This window comes from Oncorhynchus nerka, linkage group LG13 (genome assembly GCF_034236695.1).
Source record: "Oncorhynchus nerka isolate Pitt River linkage group LG13, Oner_Uvic_2.0, whole genome shotgun sequence".
Taxonomy (NCBI): Eukaryota; Metazoa; Chordata; class Actinopteri; order Salmoniformes; family Salmonidae; genus Oncorhynchus; species Oncorhynchus nerka.
In genome coordinates this window covers 70,090,989-70,110,968 of record NC_088408.1, presented here as the reverse complement: position 1 = coordinate 70,110,968, position 19,980 = coordinate 70,090,989, and the positions used below count along the sequence as shown (strand labels likewise).

Sequence of the window (19,980 nt, the reverse complement as noted above, 5' to 3'; positions counted from 1 at the left end):
CAAAAATTCTTATTTATGATGGCCTACCCGTCATTGTATTTTGACATCGTGTTACACTGTTTTAAAGCCATACCCTGTAATATGCGATCTTGCAAAAATTGTCCCCCAACAGACACCACAAAACACAATGATGGCACGGCAATGTTTAATAGAGTTAGCTAGCATACAGTTGATATATATTATTGAGTCCACTTTGTCTGTCAGCGAGGCTTACCTAGAAAAAAGTAAATGAAAAACATTACTTACAATTTGGATACAAATTGTTTAAAACATTGAGAGAAAAAAAAAACACATAAAAAGTTTCAATATTTAACTACCAAAACAACCTCCCTTTATATTCAACTTCTGGGTAGCTTCTTGAAGGGAAATGTATTTTAAAAATGGTAAATGTCACTCACAAGTAATGCCCTCAGCCAGTACATTTCGGGATGAGGTGAGACATCAGCACAGCCAAACAAACTGCAAGATGTGTCTATCTTCGGAAGGTCTTCAGCCAGCTGTAGAATTGTCATTTTAACTAGATTTTACAATGCAACTATAGGAACATCCCTGCCATCATTGGATACTTTACCATCACAACCTTTAGGAAAAGACCTAGCTACTTTTGCTTCCATATTATGAATAGGTAAAGTACTTACATTGTCCAGGGTGTCAGACAGGCTGTCAGTAACTCTTTTCCCCCCTGGGTTCAAGCCATAGAACCAATGTTGACAGCAACCCTGTGACACTAGAGGCGCTACCAAAAGCAGCAGCAACAAGACCTTTTTCTCTTCCATTCTGCAAAGTAAGCCTTATTACTTTAGGTAAGCAACTCAGGTGTCTGAGGTTTTATAGGCAGCTTAGTTCCCATATGCCATACCCACCAGTTCCATCACTGCTGCAGGAGGACAAAGTGGATTACAGAAAAAGGCTCCACTCAAAAATATATTACAGAGCAGCTTTAAGCACCTCCACCCCTAATAGCCTTTTAAAAGATTAACACTTTGGGAATGATTGTGCACTTTTACAGCAGCAACGATACAATTAATTAGCCACATGGTCTTGGTGTTCTTCTGGAAAGTTAGTGAAAACAGTATTTCATTTTTAATTACACAGTGGCATTTGTTTATTGATAACAGTAATTTATTGAAATACATTTTTGTGCTTGAGTGCAATAATTATAGACAGGGGAGGAAGAGAAACACCCCCAGTCTTTAACTAACTTTCATTCCATATTTCGTCGATATGTTATATCAAAATAAATAACCATTGTTATTTTCTACAAGGTCCTGATACTGACGATCTCCACACGCAAGGTGCAATATTCTTTATGATTGCCTTCATTATCACGACAAAAGAGTACCTACTATGGAATAGAGTATAGAGAGAGAATATTGCATCTCAAAAAGGTTTCAGCTACACCTAGAAAAAAATTCAGCAGCCTTAGACTGGTAAAATACAGTCTTTAAACATGCAAACATTTTCTTAAACAAACTGACAGATTTTAACAATCACAGTCCAGCAGTGATATTTTGCTATCCTTATAAAACACACAAGTTTTGTAAGCACTGGATTTAAAAAATAAAATAAAAAACATTACAAGCACCACATTCAACTTTTTGGTGTCCTGCGAGTAAGTAAAACAGAAGTTAGTGAACAAAATGTTTAATTTAAGACAGATTTGTGCAAACTTCAAAACATGATTGAATTATATGCAATTCATTGTGATGGGAGTGTTGTTATACAACCATCTTCCTCATACAACTAGGTAATCCACAAGCTTGAAAATGACAGTAAACACTATTAAAAAACAGCTTATTCACTTTGATTATTTGCTTATCATATTTGGATATGATGAATAATGGTTTTCATAAAACAAGAGACAAAAACCACCATGAAATGCATGGAACTAGATATAAATCAGAAAGTGGTAAAAAAAAAACGAGGTAGATTCACAGAGAACACCAAACAAAACAACAGGCAGCTTCTGACTTCAGTGATTATCAATGAAGAGTACATTGCATTCTTGAAATTCTGTTTCATCAGCCACATTATTATAAGAAAAATGAAATCCACAGCATAATTAGGTGGTGCAATAACAGCAAATTCTTTTGCCATTTTTATCATGCTACAGTATGGCTTTGGCGTAGAAAAAACATTATCCTAATCATAAAGCCTTTCTGACATAAAACTAAGTACATTGATAAGAATGTACAGTCAAACCATGCCCTTATATTGTTACCTTAAACCTTCATGCACTTATAGTTTAATAATCTGACTTTCAGAGATGTTGCGTTAAATAATCAAGAAAGTGTATATACATCTAGAATTTAAAAGAATACTAATAAGGTAGGATTGAATCCAGACATAATTGTAAACATACATGAAATATTTTGGTTTTGGGGAAAAATAAGGAAAGACAGTTAAACAAATATCCCTGAATGTGCTCTAGTGCAAATTATTTAAAGCTAGTATATGAGCTGGAATGCCAGGGATGTGCAAAAAACTACCTGTATTGCACAAGGGTCAAAGAAGCTTGATAGTAGGGGTGGGTGGGATTGGCTGACAAATGAAGACCTTTGCCAGGCATCCATGAGATTAACCAGCCTGAACCCAGATGGAATGTGCAGGAGAGTTATCTAACACTCTGAGACATGTGCAATGCAGTCAGCATCTCTTCAAAAATGGCCCCCTTCACGTTGGACCCTCTCAAGTTGGCCTCTTGTAGGTCACAGCCAGACAGATCACAGTTCTGTGAGGAGTAAAACGAAACTCAACCGTCAGTATTCTTGGTACTAACCACAGTCATTATTCTTGGTACTAACCACAGTCATTATTCTTGGTACTAACCTTAACTGTTTTATTACCGTGACATCTATTTTAGGATTGACAACTTCATGGTATCTAACTGACAAACCTTTAACTTGTTGAGTTTACTGCCTACTACTCATCCCCAGAAGATAAGATATACATATTATTAGTAGATTTGGATAGAAAACACTCTGACGTTTCTAAAACGGTTTGAATAATGTCTGAGTATAACATAACTTATGTAGCAGGCAAAACCCAGAGGAAAAACCATTCAGATTTTTTTTGTTTTTTGAGGTCACTCTTTTCAATGGATTTTCATTGGGAATCCAGATTTCTAAGGGACCTTCTTGCAGTTCCTACCGCTTCCACTGGATGTCACTAGTCTTTAGAAATTGTTTGAGGTTTTTCCTTTGTGTAATGAAGAAGTAGCCCTGTTCAAAACGAGGGTCACTTCATGTTTACTTTTTGATGGAGGCAAGTGACCAGAAAAGTAGCGTCAGTTTGGTTTCCTCCTGTATTGAACACAGATCATCCCGTTTACAAATACCTAAAGTTGTATTACAAAAGTAGTTTGAAATGTTTTGGCAAAGTTTACAGGTAACTTTTGAGATATTTTGTAGCGACGTTGCTTAAGTTGGAAGCTGTGTTTTTCTGGATCAAACGAGCGAAATAAATGGACATTTTGGATACATATTCGACGGAATTAATCGAACAAAAGGACCATTTGTGATGTTTATGAGACATATTGGAGTGCCAACAAAAGAAGCTCGTCAAAGGTAAGGCATGAATTATATTTTTATTTCTGCGTTTTGTGTCGCACCTGCAGGGTTGAAATATGCTTTCTCTCTTTGTTTACGGAGGTGCTATCCTCAGATAATAGCATCGTTTGCTTTCGCCGAAAAGCTTTTTTAAAATCTGACATGCCAGGTGGATTAACAACAAGCTAAACTGTGTTTTGCTATATTGCACTTGTGATTTCATGAAAATTAAATATTTTTTGTAATTTCATTTGAATTTGGCACTCTGCAATTCAGTGGATGTTGACGAAAATGATCCCGCTAACAGGATGGGTGCGCAAAGAAGTTAACAACAAACTTAAAATGATTACAAGAGTAGTCTAATTCTATTTGACTTAATTTTTTGTCTCAAGATTAATCCTCTTAAATGCCCTCAGCTTACCTCAAGATCGGTTCCTGCCAAAGTGGCACCCCGCAGGTTACAGTTCTTCAGGTTAGCATTTTTGAGAGTGGCCACACGCAGGTTAATTCCGGTCATCTGACTTCCCTCCATGTCAACCCCTTTCAGATTGGCACCTAATAAGACAGAAATTAGATGTTCAACACCAGAGGTTAAACAAGTGTTATCGGTTCCATGTTTCTCATTCCTCTTATCATAAAAATCTATTAGAAAGCTTACCCTCTAAGTTGGCCTTGAGTCCAGATGGGTCCTCAAAATTGCATCCTTTGAGAGACGCCCCCTCAGCATTTGAACAGAGCATCTTGACACCCTGCAAGTTAGCACCCTAAAACAGAAAGACAAAATCAGTCCGTACAAAATACTGCTAATTTCTGAAAGATTTCTTAGACTAGTGAAGGAGCTATGGGCTCACGTCGAGGTTGGCCCCAGACAGGTCAGCGCGCTCCAGGTTTGAAGAGCATAGGTTGGCATGTGTCAGGTTGCAGCGACTCAGGTTGGCCATCTTGAAGTTGATGTAGCGCAAGTCGAGGCGAGAGAGATCAGCACCACTGAAATTAAGTCCCTTGTGGATAAAGGTATTATTTGTCAGGTTCACCTGTCATGTTAGTTAGACCGGATCTCATGTTCAACAGTGCGTTGTCCTTGTTGCAAATGTGTTGCGTTTTACCTGACAGCGGAGCTCTGATTTGGTGGGTGTAGCCAGCAGAAACCGAACAAACTCCTTGCGAGAGATGGGAGAGTGGTCCTCAGGTGTCTGGTTATTCTGGAGAAAAGCATGGGGTGACATGGATCAATATGCTGTGTTGAAATGTAATAAATCGTTTGAAATATGTAGCTGGAGTTCTTCACCTTTATTGCTACTTCCAACTGCTCAGCAAGCTGCTCAATTCCAAAGAAACGGGCCTCCTCCAAAACCCCTGAAATTCACATTTAATTTACTGATTTGAGCTAATATATTGTCAATATTTCAGAAATCTAAATACTGTTTTCAACATGCACAAATTAAGTGTTCTCATTCATCTGTGAGCAGTATCATAGAATCAATGTAATGAAAGTTCTGGCTGTAAATGCCATACATACCAAGTAAATTGATTCCTTCATTGATAATGAGCTGGCCATGTCGCAGGTAATTAAGAATAGGCTCGAAGTATTCTGGGCTGCGATCAATCAGGTAGGCACCGCATTCATCCTGCTTGTTACCCCATACAGCTGCAGAGCAAGGATAGAAGGGACATCATTATGGGTAAATCACAAAAAAAAGGTAGCAGGGTTAGTAGTAGATGTGACAGACTTAATTATTTGTACCCTTCTCCCGAAACATGTGAGCAAGCATGCTCTCTGGCTCCTTGCTGACCAAGGTGCTCCTGTAAAAAAATATCAGTTTGTGAGGAAAGAAGTGACCAAAGGATAAAGTGGATGGCAATAATACTGAGAAAGATGTTCATTTGTGACTTCTGATGTTCACAGACCATGGAAATAACTCCTCCATTGCTTACCGTGTGGTGGTGAAGAGACGCCCTCCAATATTAAGCGTCAGCCAATCGGTGTGTGCCCCAGGCCGATCGTCTCTAGCCCTGACATTATTCTGTGGGTCTAAGATAATAACACTATTCAGAGGGATAACTCAAACCAAATGGTTTGCAAGGAAAGAATTAGAGGACACAAACTCACCAAAAAAGGGGTCTCCCTCTGAGACATACAAAACATCATCATCCCTATAATAAGAAGAAATTGTAGAGAAATTAATACTCAATATTGGCAGGAGTAAGGATTTTCCAAGTGCATGAAACTACAAAGTGTTGAAGGAAGTTAACAATACCTGATGAGCGCTATGTCATCTATAAGACCACCTTTTCCATTGTATAAATTACAGGCTTTGATTCCCAACTTATTGGTTGCTACAGATAACAGGTCAGTCAAGGTCCCATACACAGCTACAACCTAATAAAGGAAAACAGAGTTATTGTCATAAAACAGACTGATTTGGGCAAACCCATTATTTCTTGCTTACTTAAATATAGACTCAGCAATATGATATGATGACACACAGCTAGAGCACTGCTTATAGACAGATAACAACAACAAAGTTCAAATCTACCAAGACTGCCAGGAGTTAGCGACTTAACTTTAGTCAACTCTGAGTTCAACTCGGGATAACTTGTCATACGAAAGTGGCTCACCTTTTGGTCAGGTACATTTCTATAGCAACGAATCTTTCAGAACTAACCTGCTCCGGGGCAGCCTAACTCCACTTACTCAGAATGAAATGGAATGAAATTACTAAATCGCGAGTTAAGGAACAATGAAATCAGATTCCCTCAATCTTGCAAAGTCATCATCCCCTTCATTTGAGGTAGACAATGGATTAAATATTTTATTAATAAACATTATTTTGTGTGTTAAAAATAGTCATGTTAAAATATAATCACATTACACATTTAGTAAACTTCACACAATCTAACACTGTATGTATGACTCAATAAAAAATAAATAGGTTTGGGGAAAAAGATGTCTTGCCTAGTTAAATAAAGGTAAAATAAAGAAGCACACCAAAGATGGCATTAATAAAATAAAGACTGAACTTATAAAAGTCAGAGCCTGCTGAATTTGCAAGACAACTTTTCTTTCATTTTGATTTTGAAACAAATGAAAATGTGGCACTGTCTCAATGAAGGGTTTGGCATTGAGAGAAAATTCTAGGTGGGATTCTGCCTTCTCCCTGCAGTTTTCAGCCATTAGCTTCACCCACGACTGGCTCATGTGAAATACGATCCCGATGCTGTGTTTTAAGGTTTAGAAACGTCAATAATCATCGCTTGCGAAACGGCTTGCGAAACATATAGCCCTCATCTTTCATCATGCCTCCTTGCAGCATGCCTAAGGCACGTTCACGCAGATGAGAAAGAATCCTTCAGATAAAAAATATACACTTACTGTGGCAGTTTTGCATAGAGTTATTTTTGCATAGAGTTATGGATGCCCCCCATCTGATGAAACTACACTTAGACATAGGTGTTTGGTGCATGTTATATATCTAATTATAAACTGGGTGGTTCAAGCCCTGAATGCTGATTGGCTGACAGCCGTTGTACATCAGACCGTATACCACGGGTATGTCAAAACATGTCTTTATATTGGTCTAATTACGTTGGTAACCAGTTTATAAAAGCAATAAGGCACATCTGGGGTTTGTGGTATATGGCCAATATATATCAAGGGCTGTATCCAGGCACTCCGCGTTGCGCATGAGAACAGCCCTTAACCATGGTATATTGCCCCCCCCTGTTTCATACTTTCACTTTTGATACTTGAGTATATTTAAAACAAAGTACTTTGACTTTTATTCAAGTAGTATTTTACTGGGCGACTAACTTCAACAATGTTCTATTAAGGTAGCTTTACTTTTACTCAAGTATTGGGTACTTTTTCCACCACTGACGTTAGCTACCTACACAAATTATGGGCCGCATAACTTCGATGCAACTAAACCAGTTTGTTTGGACATTTGGCTGTTAGTGTCTTAATTGCATCGAAGATGAGGCTGTATTAAAATTAGCTAGCTAGTCTAGCTAACTTTAGCTCAATAGCTAAGCTAACTGTACGCACCTTGCCATTTCTGGACGTCCCGTTCACAAAAACAGTAACTCTTCTCATTCTTAGTAATAAGCTTTAATACTAATTCTAGAACAATGAGCCCCAGAAGGATGCTCCAGAGGTAGCTAGCTAGCAGACTTGACAGTGGGACGAAACAGCAAGAAGACAACCTTGAACATTGGTTAACGCCAACCAACCAATGGAATGGGCATATTACTAAGGCGTTAAGCCTCACACCAATCAAATGTTGAAACAGAAAGTAGGTGAGCCAATCAGGGGCCATCATTGGGTGCAATCGTTTTACAAGCCGGTGCGTGCCGTCAGTAATACGTTAAAGGTCCAATGCAGCCGGGTTTTATCTCAATATCAAATCATTCCTGGGTAACAATTAAGGTCCTTAACCTCTTTGTGATAGTTTCATTCAAAATGTTAAAAAATAAACAAAAATAGTTTACCAGAGCAAAGAGCAATTTCTCAAGCAATAATTGGTCTATTAACTCATTTGCATCACCAGGCAGGCCAAAACTCTATCCCACCAGATATTTCGGGCAGTCTTTTCAAAAAGTTCGTACACTAAAAGGGTATTATCATAATTTGATTTAGTTAATAAATGAAGTATATCTGGTGCTATCCACATTGTCCACACGCTCTGCAGTCCACCCACCCATATGGTAGTTACTATCTGGAATCATTGGGATATACCCGTACCTAAAAAAATTAAAATCAATGTTTATTGGTTGCGTACACAGATTTGCAGATGTTATCGCAGGTGTAGCGAAATGCTTGTTTTCTAGCTCTAACAGTCTAGCAATACACAATCCAAAAATAAATTGAGAAATATCAGAACGAGCAATGCCTCCTTATGCCTCATTGCAGCATGCCTAAGGCACGTTCATGCAGATGAGCAGGGACTCTAGGCATCTTTCTTTTGGTGTTTTTCAGAATCAGTAGAACCTAAGTTTTCATAACTGTGACCTTAATTGCCTACCGTCTGTAAACTGTTATTGTCTTCACGACCGTTCCACAGGTGCATGTTCATTAATTGTTAATTGAACAAGCATGGGAAACAGTGTTTAAACCCTTTACAATGAAGATCTGTGAAGAAATTTGGATTTTTACTAATTATCTTTGGAAGACAGGGTCCTGTTTTTTTGTTTGTTTATATACTGTACCAGTAAAAATCTCAGACATCTACTCAAAGGTTTTGCTTTATTTTGACTAATTTCTACATTGTAGAATAATAGTGAAGACATCAAAACACATGGAATCATGTAGTAACCAAAAAAGTGCTAAACGAATCAAAATATATTTTAGATTCTTCAAAGTATCCACCCTTTGCATTGATGACAGCTTTGCACACTCCTGGCATTCTTTCAACCAGCTTCATGAGGTAGAATGCATTTCAAATAACAGGTGTGCCTTCTTAAAAGTACATTTGTGGAATTTCTTTCCTTGATGCATTTGAGCCAATCAGTTGTGTTGTGACAAGTTGGGGTGGTATTCAGAAGATAGCCATAAGAGAAACAACAGTACATCATTACTTTAAGACCTGGTCAGTCAATAAGGAAAATGTTAAGAACTTTGAATAATTATTTTTCAAGTGCAGTCTCAAAAACCATCAAGAGCTATGATTGAAACTGGCTCTCATGAGGACCGCCACAGGAATGGAAGACCCAGAGTTAACTCTGCTGAAAAGAATATGTTTAGTAGAGTTGTCAGCCTCAGAAATTGCAGCCCAAATAAATGCTTCACAGAGTTCAAGTAACAGACACATCTCAACATCAACTGTTCAGAGGAGACTGTGTGAATCGGGCCTTCGTGGTCAAATTGCTGCAAAGAAACCACTACAAAGGACACCAATAAGAATTGACTTGCTTTGAATAAGAAACATGAGCAATGGACATTAGACCGGTGGAAATTTGTCCTTTGGTCTGTAGTCCAAATTTGATATTTTTGGTTCCAATCACCGTGTGTTTGTGAGACACAGAGTAGGTGAACGGATGATCTCCGCATGTGTATTTCCCACCGTAAAGAATTGAGGCGGCAGGTAGCCTAGTGGTTAGAGCGTTGGGCCTGTAACCAAAAGGTTGCTAGATCGAATGCCTGAGCTGACAAGGTAAAAATCTGTCGTTCTGCCCCTGAACAAGGCAATTAACCCACTGTTCCCCGGTAGGCCATCATTGTAAATAAGAACTTGTTCTTAGCTGACTTGCCTAGTTAAATAAAGTATGGTGTGGGGGGGCTTTGCTGGTGACACTGTAATTTATTTAGAATTCAAGACACGCTTAACCAGCATGACTACCACAGCATTCTGCGGTAGTCACGCAGTAAAAGGCACATGACAGCCCGCTCGGAGTTTGCCAAAAGGCACCTGAAGGACTCTGACCATGAGAAACAAGACTCTGGTCTGAATGCCTGCATGAAACTTGGCACCATCCCTACGGTGAAGGCATGGTGGTGGCAGCATCATGCTGTGGGGTTGTTTTTCAGCGGTAGGGACTGAAAGACTAGTCAGGATCGAGGGAAAGATTAATTGAGCAAAGTACAGAGATCCTTGATGACAACCTGCTCCAGAGCTCAGACTGTGGCGAAGGTTCACCTTCCAACAGGACAACGACCCTAAGCACACCCAAGACAATGCAGGAGTGGCTTCGGGACAAGTCTCTGAGTTGCCCAGCCAGAGGCCAGACTTGAACCCGATCGAACATCTCTGGAGAGCTCCCCATTCAACCTGACAGAGCTGGAGAGGATCTGCAGTGAGAATTTTATTCAAAATCTTAAGTTACATCAATCAATCAATCAAATGTATTTATAAAGCCGATGTCACAAAGTGCTGTACAGAAACCCAGCCTAAAACCCCGAACAGCAAGCAATGCAGGTGTAGAAGCACGGTGGCTCGGAATAACTCCCTATAAAGGCCAAAACCTAGGAAAAAACCTAGAGGAACCAGGCTATGAGGGGTGGCCAGTCCTCTTCTGGCTGTGCCGGGTGGAGATTATAACAAAACATGGCCAAGATGTTCAAAATGTTCATAGATGACCAGCAGGGTCAAATAATAATAATCACAGTGGAATCACAACTGCAATCAACGCATGTTTACAACTTCCAAACAGTACACTTGTGGACTTTTTATGTACTTACAGTGGACAGCCACAAGAGGGCGATGTCTACTGGCAGACAGGCCTTACATGAGTTTCCTAGCAACCACAGCAAAGCTGTGAGTGACTGTAGTACTGTGGATGAAGGTGTGGAAAATCATGTTGCTAATGTATTCAGCACAACAAAAATACATCTCAGCAGAGTGCACAAATGTATTGTAATGAAAGACATTTTTCTTTCAGCAATACTGTTAATTTTAGTGTTAGTATTTGTATGGTCACATGGTTCCTCTTGAAACAAAAATATACATATTTTGATATAAAATGAAGTCAGTAATTCCAATTCGGTTTAGATTGCAAATATCCAGCAGAAAACATGACAACCAACCCATTATCATGTCTGCATACGTTTTGGTGCAGTTTAAAAGTTTAGACTAATTAGAGGAAGTAAACCATACCAGTTTGGATAATATTATCCAATGTGTTAGTGCTTTTAACTCATATGGTCCACTCATGATTTAATATTAGTCCCCTTACAATGTTGAGTTAAATGATGAACCGATCAAATATTTATTACAATTTAGATCCACTTGGGTTTGAAATAAGGGAAAGTTATCCTCAGAAATTGCAACATCTGTACATTTTTTAAAATCCATCAGTGTCTCATCTTCAACAGTTAAATATGAAGCAACACTTTTAAATGGAGTCGGTGTAAGTTATAGTACACTGGGTCATATTTTAACAATTAATTTAAACTGTCTCCATTCAGACTGTGGGAAATAAGGAGACAACTTCAACTAGTTCTTAAGGTATCTTTGCACACTGTTTAATGTGCCACAGTAACCACACCCAAAGGTAAAAACAAGTCTTAATTGAATCTATCAAAGTAAAGCAGAACATTCACCTTCATTGTCATTTAAGTGATGGATTTTATGGGGCATAACACACAGCAGAATAAATACAGAATTTGAATCAAGCAATGCAGCTTAGCCTTGAATGTGTTTAAACAAAACAAAAATAAAATCTACAATATCAAGAGATGCAACTTAAAGCCTTGTCATTGGGACAGGTTCTGGGTCTTTCTGGTAAATGCTGGTCAACACTTTGCCAGTCCTGGCCAGTTTCCCCGTCATATGGCGTGTAGGGGAGTCCGTAGAAGGCATGCCATAGGGAGCCATGGGCTCTCCCCATCAGGGGGTGTGGTGGACTAGTTGGTGGACTTTTTTGGGGCAGAATAGGAGCACCACCAGTCTCTTCAGAATGTCTTCCGATGGATGGCACGTGCTCGGTCTTCCTCATACTCCTTCTTTGACACCCACATCTTCTTGAAGGTGTCCAGTGACGCAAGGATGGAGCCCCTTAAAGCATACAACAGAGGATCATTACCATCCATTACTCAGGAAAGACTGTTTAATCTAAGTGTGGCTGATCACATGACGTTACTTACCCTATCCACGTGGAGTAGAGTCGTTCTTGAGGTGCAGAGATCTAACAGAGAAACAGGGAAATAAACTGGCTGTGAAACAGCACAACTAGTTCAGAAATATGTTGCACCAACATTAAACATACTACATTGAAATTGCTGCTCATACATGGGTAAATACGGCGCCAAGGCAGCAAATACCTTTATTTTCACATCTTTAGGTGCCAACTTTTTTACTTCACTTAACAACCGGTCACCAAAACCTTTGGGACAGAAACAAAATTGTAAACAGGGAGAGTAATACAATTAGCCAATGCTGAAGGAGTGGAGTTTGTTTGCTACAGTCTTCAATATGTAATTGGTGGGACAGGACTCTAGTCCATACCTTTGAGGAGTGTGGAGCCCCCAGAGAGAACAATGTTGGAAAAGAGTGTACGTCGCAGGTCCATGTCAGACTTCTGAATGGCAAAAGCAAGAACTTCGTGGATTCCTTCACTCTCGTCCCCTATCAGGTCTGGACGGAAGAGGAGCTCTGGGGCTCGGAACCGAGCAGGGCCAATCTACACAGGGGATAACAAGCTGTCAATTCATCAGTAAAGTACAACAGTTTATATGTTAATGTCAAAGTAAGTAGTAATATTTAACTTCCAGAACACTAAATCTTAAACATTTTGAGAATGAATCTAACATGACTCACATCCAATGTGCTGCCATCAGGAAGAGTGTACTGCACCTTCTCTGTCTCCAAGGTCTCATCTTTTTGTGGGTTCAGTGAGAGGTAGCATGCTCTCTGCAGACGTAAACAATTAGGGCGACAGGCGTCAAGGACAAAGAATGAAACCAATAACAAGACTGGTAGTGTCTTGAAGATTTATACAACTATTTGCCTTGACCCCATCAAAAATACAACAATTTCTTCATCCATACCTCTTTGATAGTGCGCACAACCTCAAACTCAGCTGAGGTGTGGAAGTCATAGCCTTCCTTGCGCAGTAGCAGGCGTAGGTAGCGTGAAACATCACGCCCAGCAATGTCGACCCGCATGATAGAGTGAGGGATGGCAAAGCCTTCATAGATGGGCACAGCATGGGTTACCCCATCACCAGCATCCAGCACCACTCCTGTAGTCCGGCCTGTGGCATATCTGCAATATCCAAAGAGACATTCAAAACGGTTGTTTTTGCTAATGATCATTTTCACAACACTACAGTTACTAATGCATTACATGTCATATTAACCTGGGGTTTCCTTAGTTGTCAATACCACAGCCATAGGAGGGGTTTTATGACCTATATGGCTGTGATAACTAGTGATGACCATTTTCCTCCTTTGGGAGTGAAATATTTTAATGTACCGGTATGCCCAACATAAGGCTGGCAAACAAGAGAAGATATCTAGAGGAAAAACAAACTCACAAGCTTAATACTGCCTGCATGGAGATGAAGAGCGCTGGTACATTGAAGGTCTCAAAAAACACCTCTGCTGCACGCTCCCGGTTTTTACTTGGGTTCAAGGGGGCCTCTGTCAGCAGCACAGGATGCTAAAGGACATTAGGAGAAATGCAAAAGAAAGTAAATGCAGTGAAACAGTAAAAAAAAAACACACAAAAAAAAATTCATATTAACCTCAAGAAGCCCTGAGAGAGAACACAAGCTCTCATGATCAAATTAAAAGTACCCAGAATAAGTGTCACAGAAACCAGAGAAAAATACCTCTTCAGAGAAGGTCTGTAGTTGCTCCTTAGAGTACACATATTGCCAGATGCGCTCCATGTCATTCCAGTCCTTCACAATACCGTGCTCCATTGGGTACCGCACAGACAGGAGCCCCCTGTGTTCCTACAACCACATGGAGAGAAAGTATTGGGAATAGCAGCCAAAGTACTATATTTTGTTTAAAAATACAGATTTAGTGTTAATAGCATATAGGCATACAGGCCCATAAAGCCCTTTACATTATCAGTGACACAGGGCCACAGGCATCGGTCTTAGTAGAGCACTGTACCTCTGCTTTTGGGCCAATGAAGAGATCTCCTTCCAGAGCACCTGCCATCACCCGAACATGCTTTGGACGACCCACACTAGAAGGTAAACACATGGATAATTTTACAAACACTTTTCATTCAAACAAAGCATTTCAGTCAAATACATTTAAGTATTTAATATTATAGTGTTGAGATGGCTGTAGTGTTTGATCTTACTAGTTTGGGAAGCAGTATTTGGGGATCTGGTCTCCTGCAAAACCAGCTTTAACAACACCGGAGCCCTGAAAGAGAAATAACATGTAGGTCCTTGCAACGTCAGCTACATATATTAACTCATTTATTATAGGGACTGAGGGCGTCTCTGGCCCCATCTGTTCATCCTGTTTGTACAGTGATATCAGTCAGTAGTCATGAGAGAGTGCTGAGGGGCAGCACACCGGCCTATTGTAAACTACTGTGTCAGACCCAATATCAGTAGTAAAAATATGCTGTTCCTTAATTATTGTACTCTAATGCCTTGTATTGATTACGATCAGCAACACAATGATGCATAAGTAAATTATGATTTATTTTATTTCACAATAATACTGCTATCAAGTAGCCTGAAGAGAAAGGCTGTTAATAATCTAGCCTAACGTTAGATGATGCGCTAGTTTCCTAACTCGTCCTTTCTTTCATAATTAACGTTGGCTAGACTTCTTATTTATAGCTAGCTGGCAAACTAACCTAACTAGTTGAAAAGCTCCCCATAATTCGCATACTGCATATGGATGGATTGGTTGGGGATGCAACCATCTAACGTGAGCTTGTTGTTAGCCTTGGTTATCACCCTTCCCGTCTCACAATGCTATGGTAGGTAGCTAACTAGCTACTGACTGAGTAGCAAAGCTAGTCAGTGGCTTTAGCAAATATATTTGATATCTGTGGCTTTAGCTAGCTAATCTTGTTAGCTAACCATCTGGACAATAAGAGGGTTTGCAAAAGCATACTACTAGCTAATCAGCTAGCTAACTTTAGCTATAAACAAGACAACGATCCCCACCCATTGAAAAGCAAACTAACGTTAGCGACTTTTCGGTTACCTTAGTTACCGTTACATTTACCAATGATGTTGGCTACTTACATTATCAATAACCACAGGCTGATTTGCTATTATATCGTAGGACTCCATGGTGATAACCTTATAGATATAGGTCCTTTATGAATCCTTTTGTCCTAGCATTGTAGTTAGCTGATTTCGCCTTGTTATGTGGCGCAACGATGCAGATATAAATGTATCGCTAGATAGGCTCAGCTATTATCCGCCCACTCTGCGCAACGATTAGAGGGTTGTTTTTGCGATTTCGACGTACAGCCACACAAGCCAATCGCAAGCCATTGGCTTGCGATTGATTTGATTTGATTTGAAGTAAAACGGTGACGTATGAAGCTTAGCTAGCAACAATAGGGTGCACGCAGTGGTGTAAAAATACTTAAGTTCTACTTAAGTAGTTTTGGGGGGATCTATACTTGACTTTACTATTTATATTTTGTACATTTACTCCATACGTTTTCCCGGACACCCAAAAGTACATTGTGACAGAAATGGTCCAATTCACACACTTATCAAGAGAACATCCCTGGTCCTACCTACTAATTTACCTCTGCTCTGGCGGACTCACTAAACACAAACGCTTCGCTTGTAAATTATGTCTGAGTGTTAGTACCCCTGGCTACCTGTCAATAAAAATAAAAATTATGGTTGCTCAATGTAAAGAACTTGAAATTATTTATACTTTTTACTTTTGATACTTAAGTACATTTGAGCAATTCTATTTACTTTTGATACTTAAGTATATTTAAAACCAAACACTTTTACTCAAGTAGTATTTTACTGCGTGACTTCACTTTTACTTGAGTTATTTTATATTAAGGTATGTTTACTTTTACTCAAGTATGACAATTGGGTACTTTCTCCACCACTGGGTGCGCGCACACTGAAAATAAAAGCTCACCATTGAAACTGATCCAAATGGATACAAGTAGTGGAATAATGCCATATCTGGACCACTAGATAATGCTAAACGAGGTTGGAATGTTGTTACATAACTTAAAAATAATGCAATAATAATTCATTTGACAAACAGTAAAAAAATATATATAAAAAATTAAGATCCCTCTGGATGTGTTAGACTGCATAATTGCATTGGGGGCATGCATATGTCCACTGTACAGCTTCACCTACTCGGTGACACCCACAGATTACAATTCCAAAGAGTTTACTCAAATATTAAGGTAATAGCTCTTAATGCAGGACCTGGTAGGCCTACCCTGTAGCAAACAAACAAACAAAATATTTTCCATAGGCTATGGACCGTACCTGTTTAACTTGTATTTTTTTCTTCTGAAGTGGGCTCTCTAAAAGCAGAGTGCATCAATGCTTCCCGTTGGAGCCATTTTTTTTAATGTATTAACTTTTTTATCCTAGTTATTTTTATCCTACTATCCTGACTAGGAAAGTCAGTTAAGAACAATTTCTTAATTACAATGATGGCCTACCCCGGCCAAACCAGGACAACACTGGGCCAATTGTGCGCCGCCCTATCATGGCCAGTTGTGATATAGTGTGGAATCAAACCAGGGTCTGTAGTGATGCCTCTAGCACTGAGAAGCAGTGCCTTAGACCGCTACGCCACTCGGGAGCTGCATTTCAAGGTCGCATGTACAGTTTCAGGATAAACAATGCATGTGCTTTGAATTCATGGCGATTTGTATGAGTAAATACGGTAGGCTACAACAACGCACACACGATTATTGATCATGCGGATAGCAGAGCAGAGAAGACCGTATGAAGTATGGGACAGATTTATACATTGCATATAATTTATGCAATATATAATTTATACATTGCATAACTGCCTTATATTTTAAATATATTTTTTACACACTGATATTTGTAGTCAAACAGCGGATGGGTTTGGGTGGGAAATCGTGGTAAATATTGGTAACCTGGTTCCCACCCCAAAAATCCTAGCTGATACCACATTTTATGGATGCACACTATAGGTAAGTCTGTACAGTGCATTCGGAAAGTATTCAGACCCCTTGACTTTTTTCACATGTTGTTACGTTACAGCCTTATTCTAAAATAGATTCAATCGGTTTCCCCTCAATCTAAACAAAATACCCCATAATGACCAAGCAGGTTTTTACAAAACTTAAATAATACATTTACATGAGTATTCAGACTCTTTACTCAGTACTTTGTTGAAGCACCTTTTGCAGGGATTACAGCCTCAAGTTTTCTTGGGTATGACACTATAAGCTTAGCACACATGTATTTGCGGTGTTTCTCCCATTCTTCTTTGCAGATCCTCTCAAGCTCTGTCAGGATGGATGGGGAGTGTAGCTGCACAGCTATTTTCCAGTCTCTCCAGAAATGTCTGATCAGGTTCAAGTCTAGGTTCTGGCTGGGCCACTCAAGTACATTCCTGTGTTGTTTTGGCTGTGTGCTTAGAGTCATTGTCCTGTTGGAAGGTGAACCTTCCCCCAGTCTGAGGTCCTGAGCACTCTGAAGGTTTTCATCAAGGATCTCTCTGTACTTTGCGCCGTTCATCTTTCCCTCGATCCTGACCAGTCTCTCAGTCCCTGCCGCTGAAAAACATCCCCACAGCATGATGTTGCCACCACTATGCTTCACCGTAGGGATGGCACCAGGAACTCCTCTAGATGTGATGCTTGGAATTCAGGCCAAACAGTTCAATCTTGGCTTCATCAGACCAGAGAATCTTGTTTCTCATGGTCTGAGTCCTTTTAGGTGACTTTTGGCAAAATCCAAGTGGGCTGTCATGTGCTTTTTCCTGAGGAATGGCTTCCGTCTGGCCACTCTACCATAAAGGCCTGATCGGTGGAGAGCTGCAGAGATGGTTGTCCTTCTGGAAGGTTCTCCCATCTCCACAGAGGAACTCTGTAGCTCTATCAGAGTGACCATCCAGTTCTTGGTCACCTCCTTGACCAAGACCTTCTCCCCCAATTGCTCAGTTTGGCCAGGCGGCCAGCTCTAGGAAGAGTCTTGATGGTTCCAAAGTTCTTCCATTTAAGAATGATGGAGGCCACTGCAGAAATGTTTTGGTACCCTTCCCCAGATGTGTGCCTCGACACAATCCTGTCTCAGAGCTCTACAGACAATTCCTTCAACCTCATGGCTTGGTTTTTAGCTCTGACTTGCACTGTCAACTGTGGGACCTTAGATAGACAGGTATGTGCCTTTCCAAATCATGTCCAATCAATTGAATTTACTACAGGTGGACTCCAATCAAGTTGTAGAAACATTTCAAGTATGATCAATGGAAACCAGATGCACCTGAGCTCAATTTCGAGGCTCATAGCAAAGGGTCTGAATACTCATGTAAATAAGGTATTTCTGATTTTATCTACAAAAAATTTGCAAAAATGTCAACACTGTTTTCACTTTGTCATTATGGGGTATTGTGTGTAGATTGATTTTGTAATTTAAAAAAAAAAACGTTTAAAATAAGGATGTAACCAGTGTCGATTTTAGCATGTAAATCATGGTGGGGCAAACCATTTTTTCTTCAGAAAAGCCACTACACAACAGTAAACAATACATTCATTTATAATGGTGACAAGCAGTGCCCACAAACTGTTAGTGCCAACATAAAGCTGTCCCAACAGCAGAGCTTTCTTTCCAGCACAATGGAGTGAATCCTTACCAATACCTTTTTGCCCCACTGTATGTGTATGCCCTCAATGCATGTATGCTGTATAATACATCCAGATGGTTTTTTTTTAACTGTTTATTGTAAATGGTATTAATTATTGTATTAATTTGTAAGTTATGTAACACTCCAACCTTGTTTAGCATTGTCAAGTCCAAATATGGCGCTATTCCACTATTTGTTTCTGTTTGGATGTTTCAATTGATAACTTTTATTTTGAAGGCGAACAAAACACAAAATGTCACTTTCTCAATACTTGGATATCACTGTATGTTTCGATAAGCCTACACCACCACCAGAGGGCACTGAAATACAATGTGGAATGTTGGACTTTACAATCAGGATAGTCTCTTCCTACAGCCGCTGTGGAGTACCATACTTTCTTCTGGCGAGCAAGACTACAAATGGGATGTTTCCCTTTTCCGACATGCAGATGTAACATCCAGGCCATTATATTGGCAAATAATATAAGCCTACTTTGAGAAATTTAGAGGAGATTATTATTAACTTTAAGAATATTTTTCTTAAACTTGCTATATTAAGAGTCCAAATGGCATGGTTATGCTCTTTCAGTCTGACTGACAGATTCAATTTACTTTACATAAGTTATTATTTCTACTCTTCACATTTTGCATGGACCAATGCACTCAACCTGCTTTTCCTCTCAACCACCACATGTAAATAGTAATGAGATAGATACATGTTTTTCTGTAAGTAGAGGCACTAGAGCAGTTGGTACAGTAGGAGAGAATATCTGTATCATATAGTGGACACCCTATCACTAATGTGCTAAACCAATCTCTAAGTACAGAGCTAATAGTCATGGTCAGAGAAGCAACAAGGAATTGTCACTTTAATAATGTTTAGATATTTTTGCTCATCTCATTTGTATATACTATATTTTACTTTTAGGTTGTGGCGCCGGGGGAAGAAAGCTGACGCTTTACGTGTTTCTTTTGCATTGTTTGTAAAAAATAAAAAAAATAAAAAATTCTACATAATGTTGACTCTACCGTCTCTGACTGAAAAGATCTTCTGGACACGATTACTCACTACGAAATGGAAGAATATTTTTTTCCTTTACCAAGTCTAATGAGCCCGATGTGAATGACATACTGCTTTCCGGGGAAACAGGCCCAGATCCCTGTCATTTGCGCGAAGAGAAGGCAGAGAAAA

At 39.5% G+C, this 19,980-nt stretch overlaps 3 protein-coding genes across 3 annotated transcripts; all 3 read right to left on the bottom strand.

Moving 5' to 3' along the window:
* Positions 1-80: 80 nt before the first annotated feature.
* LOC115140012 (progonadoliberin-1) lies at positions 81-933 on the bottom strand. The gene is made up of 3 exons (XM_029677993.2): positions 639-933; positions 399-497; positions 81-214 (listed from the first exon to the last, which is right to left on the bottom strand). The coding sequence occupies exons 1-3, from the start codon at positions 774-776 to the stop codon at positions 155-157; spliced, it is 297 nt and encodes a 98-aa protein (XP_029533853.1). The 5' UTR covers positions 777-933; the 3' UTR covers positions 81-154.
* A 489-nt stretch (positions 934-1,422) lies between these two features.
* LOC115140009 (BTB/POZ domain-containing protein KCTD9-like) lies at positions 1,423-7,751 on the bottom strand. Its single transcript, XM_029677990.2, has 12 exons — positions 7,594-7,751; positions 5,807-5,928; positions 5,659-5,702; positions 5,484-5,580; positions 5,293-5,351; positions 5,068-5,196; positions 4,837-4,904; positions 4,655-4,750; positions 4,400-4,549; positions 4,207-4,312; positions 3,970-4,103; positions 1,423-2,731 (listed from the first exon to the last, which is right to left on the bottom strand). Exons 1-12 carry the CDS (start codon positions 7,639-7,641, stop codon positions 2,615-2,617), a joined length of 1,170 nt encoding a protein of 389 aa, XP_029533850.1. The 5' UTR covers positions 7,642-7,751; the 3' UTR covers positions 1,423-2,614.
* Positions 7,752-11,480: 3,729 nt separating this feature from the next.
* LOC115140008 (beta-centractin) lies at positions 11,481-15,394 on the bottom strand. The gene is made up of 11 exons (XM_029677989.2): positions 15,210-15,394; positions 14,303-14,367; positions 14,107-14,182; positions 13,815-13,940; positions 13,518-13,642; positions 13,030-13,246; positions 12,800-12,892; positions 12,488-12,662; positions 12,304-12,365; positions 12,127-12,167; positions 11,481-12,037 (listed from the first exon to the last, which is right to left on the bottom strand). The coding sequence occupies exons 1-11, from the start codon at positions 15,255-15,257 to the stop codon at positions 11,935-11,937; spliced, it is 1,131 nt and encodes a 376-aa protein (XP_029533849.1). The 5' UTR covers positions 15,258-15,394; the 3' UTR covers positions 11,481-11,934.
* Between the last annotated feature and the right edge of the window lie 4,586 nt (positions 15,395-19,980).

Excerpts from the sequence above, each read along its gene's own strand:
- LOC115140012 (XM_029677993.2), bottom strand. The coding sequence starts at position 776 with ATGGAAGAGAAAAAGGTCTTGTTGCTGCTGCTTTTGGTAGCGCCTCTA. Across the intron at positions 498-638 it reads TGTCTGACACCCTGGACAAT|CTGGCTGAAGACCTTCCGAA; the intron begins GTAAGTACTTTA and ends ACAATTCTACAG. Across the intron at positions 215-398 it reads ACTGGCTGAGGGCATTACTT|GTAAGCCTCGCTGACAGACA; the intron begins GTGAGTGACATT and ends ACTTTTTTCTAG.
- LOC115140009 (XM_029677990.2), bottom strand. The coding sequence starts at position 7,641 with ATGAGAAGAGTTACTGTTTTTGTGAACGGGACGTCCAGAAATGGCAAG. Across the intron at positions 5,352-5,483 it reads CGTCTCTTCACCACCACACG|GAGCACCTTGGTCAGCAAGG; the intron begins GTAAGCAATGGA and ends ATTTTTTTACAG. Across the intron at positions 4,313-4,399 it reads TGTCTGGGGCCAACCTCGAC|GGTGCTAACTTGCAGGGTGT; the intron begins GTGAGCCCATAG and ends TTTCTGTTTTAG.
- LOC115140008 (XM_029677989.2), bottom strand. The coding sequence starts at position 15,257 with ATGGAGTCCTACGATATAATAGCAAATCAGCCTGTGGTTATTGATAAT. Across the intron at positions 13,941-14,106 it reads TCATTGGCCCAAAAGCAGAG|GAACACAGGGGGCTCCTGTC; the intron begins GTACAGTGCTCT and ends ATGTGGTTGTAG. Across the intron at positions 12,038-12,126 it reads CTCTACTCCACGTGGATAGG|GGGCTCCATCCTTGCGTCAC; the intron begins GTAAGTAACGTC and ends GTATGCTTTAAG.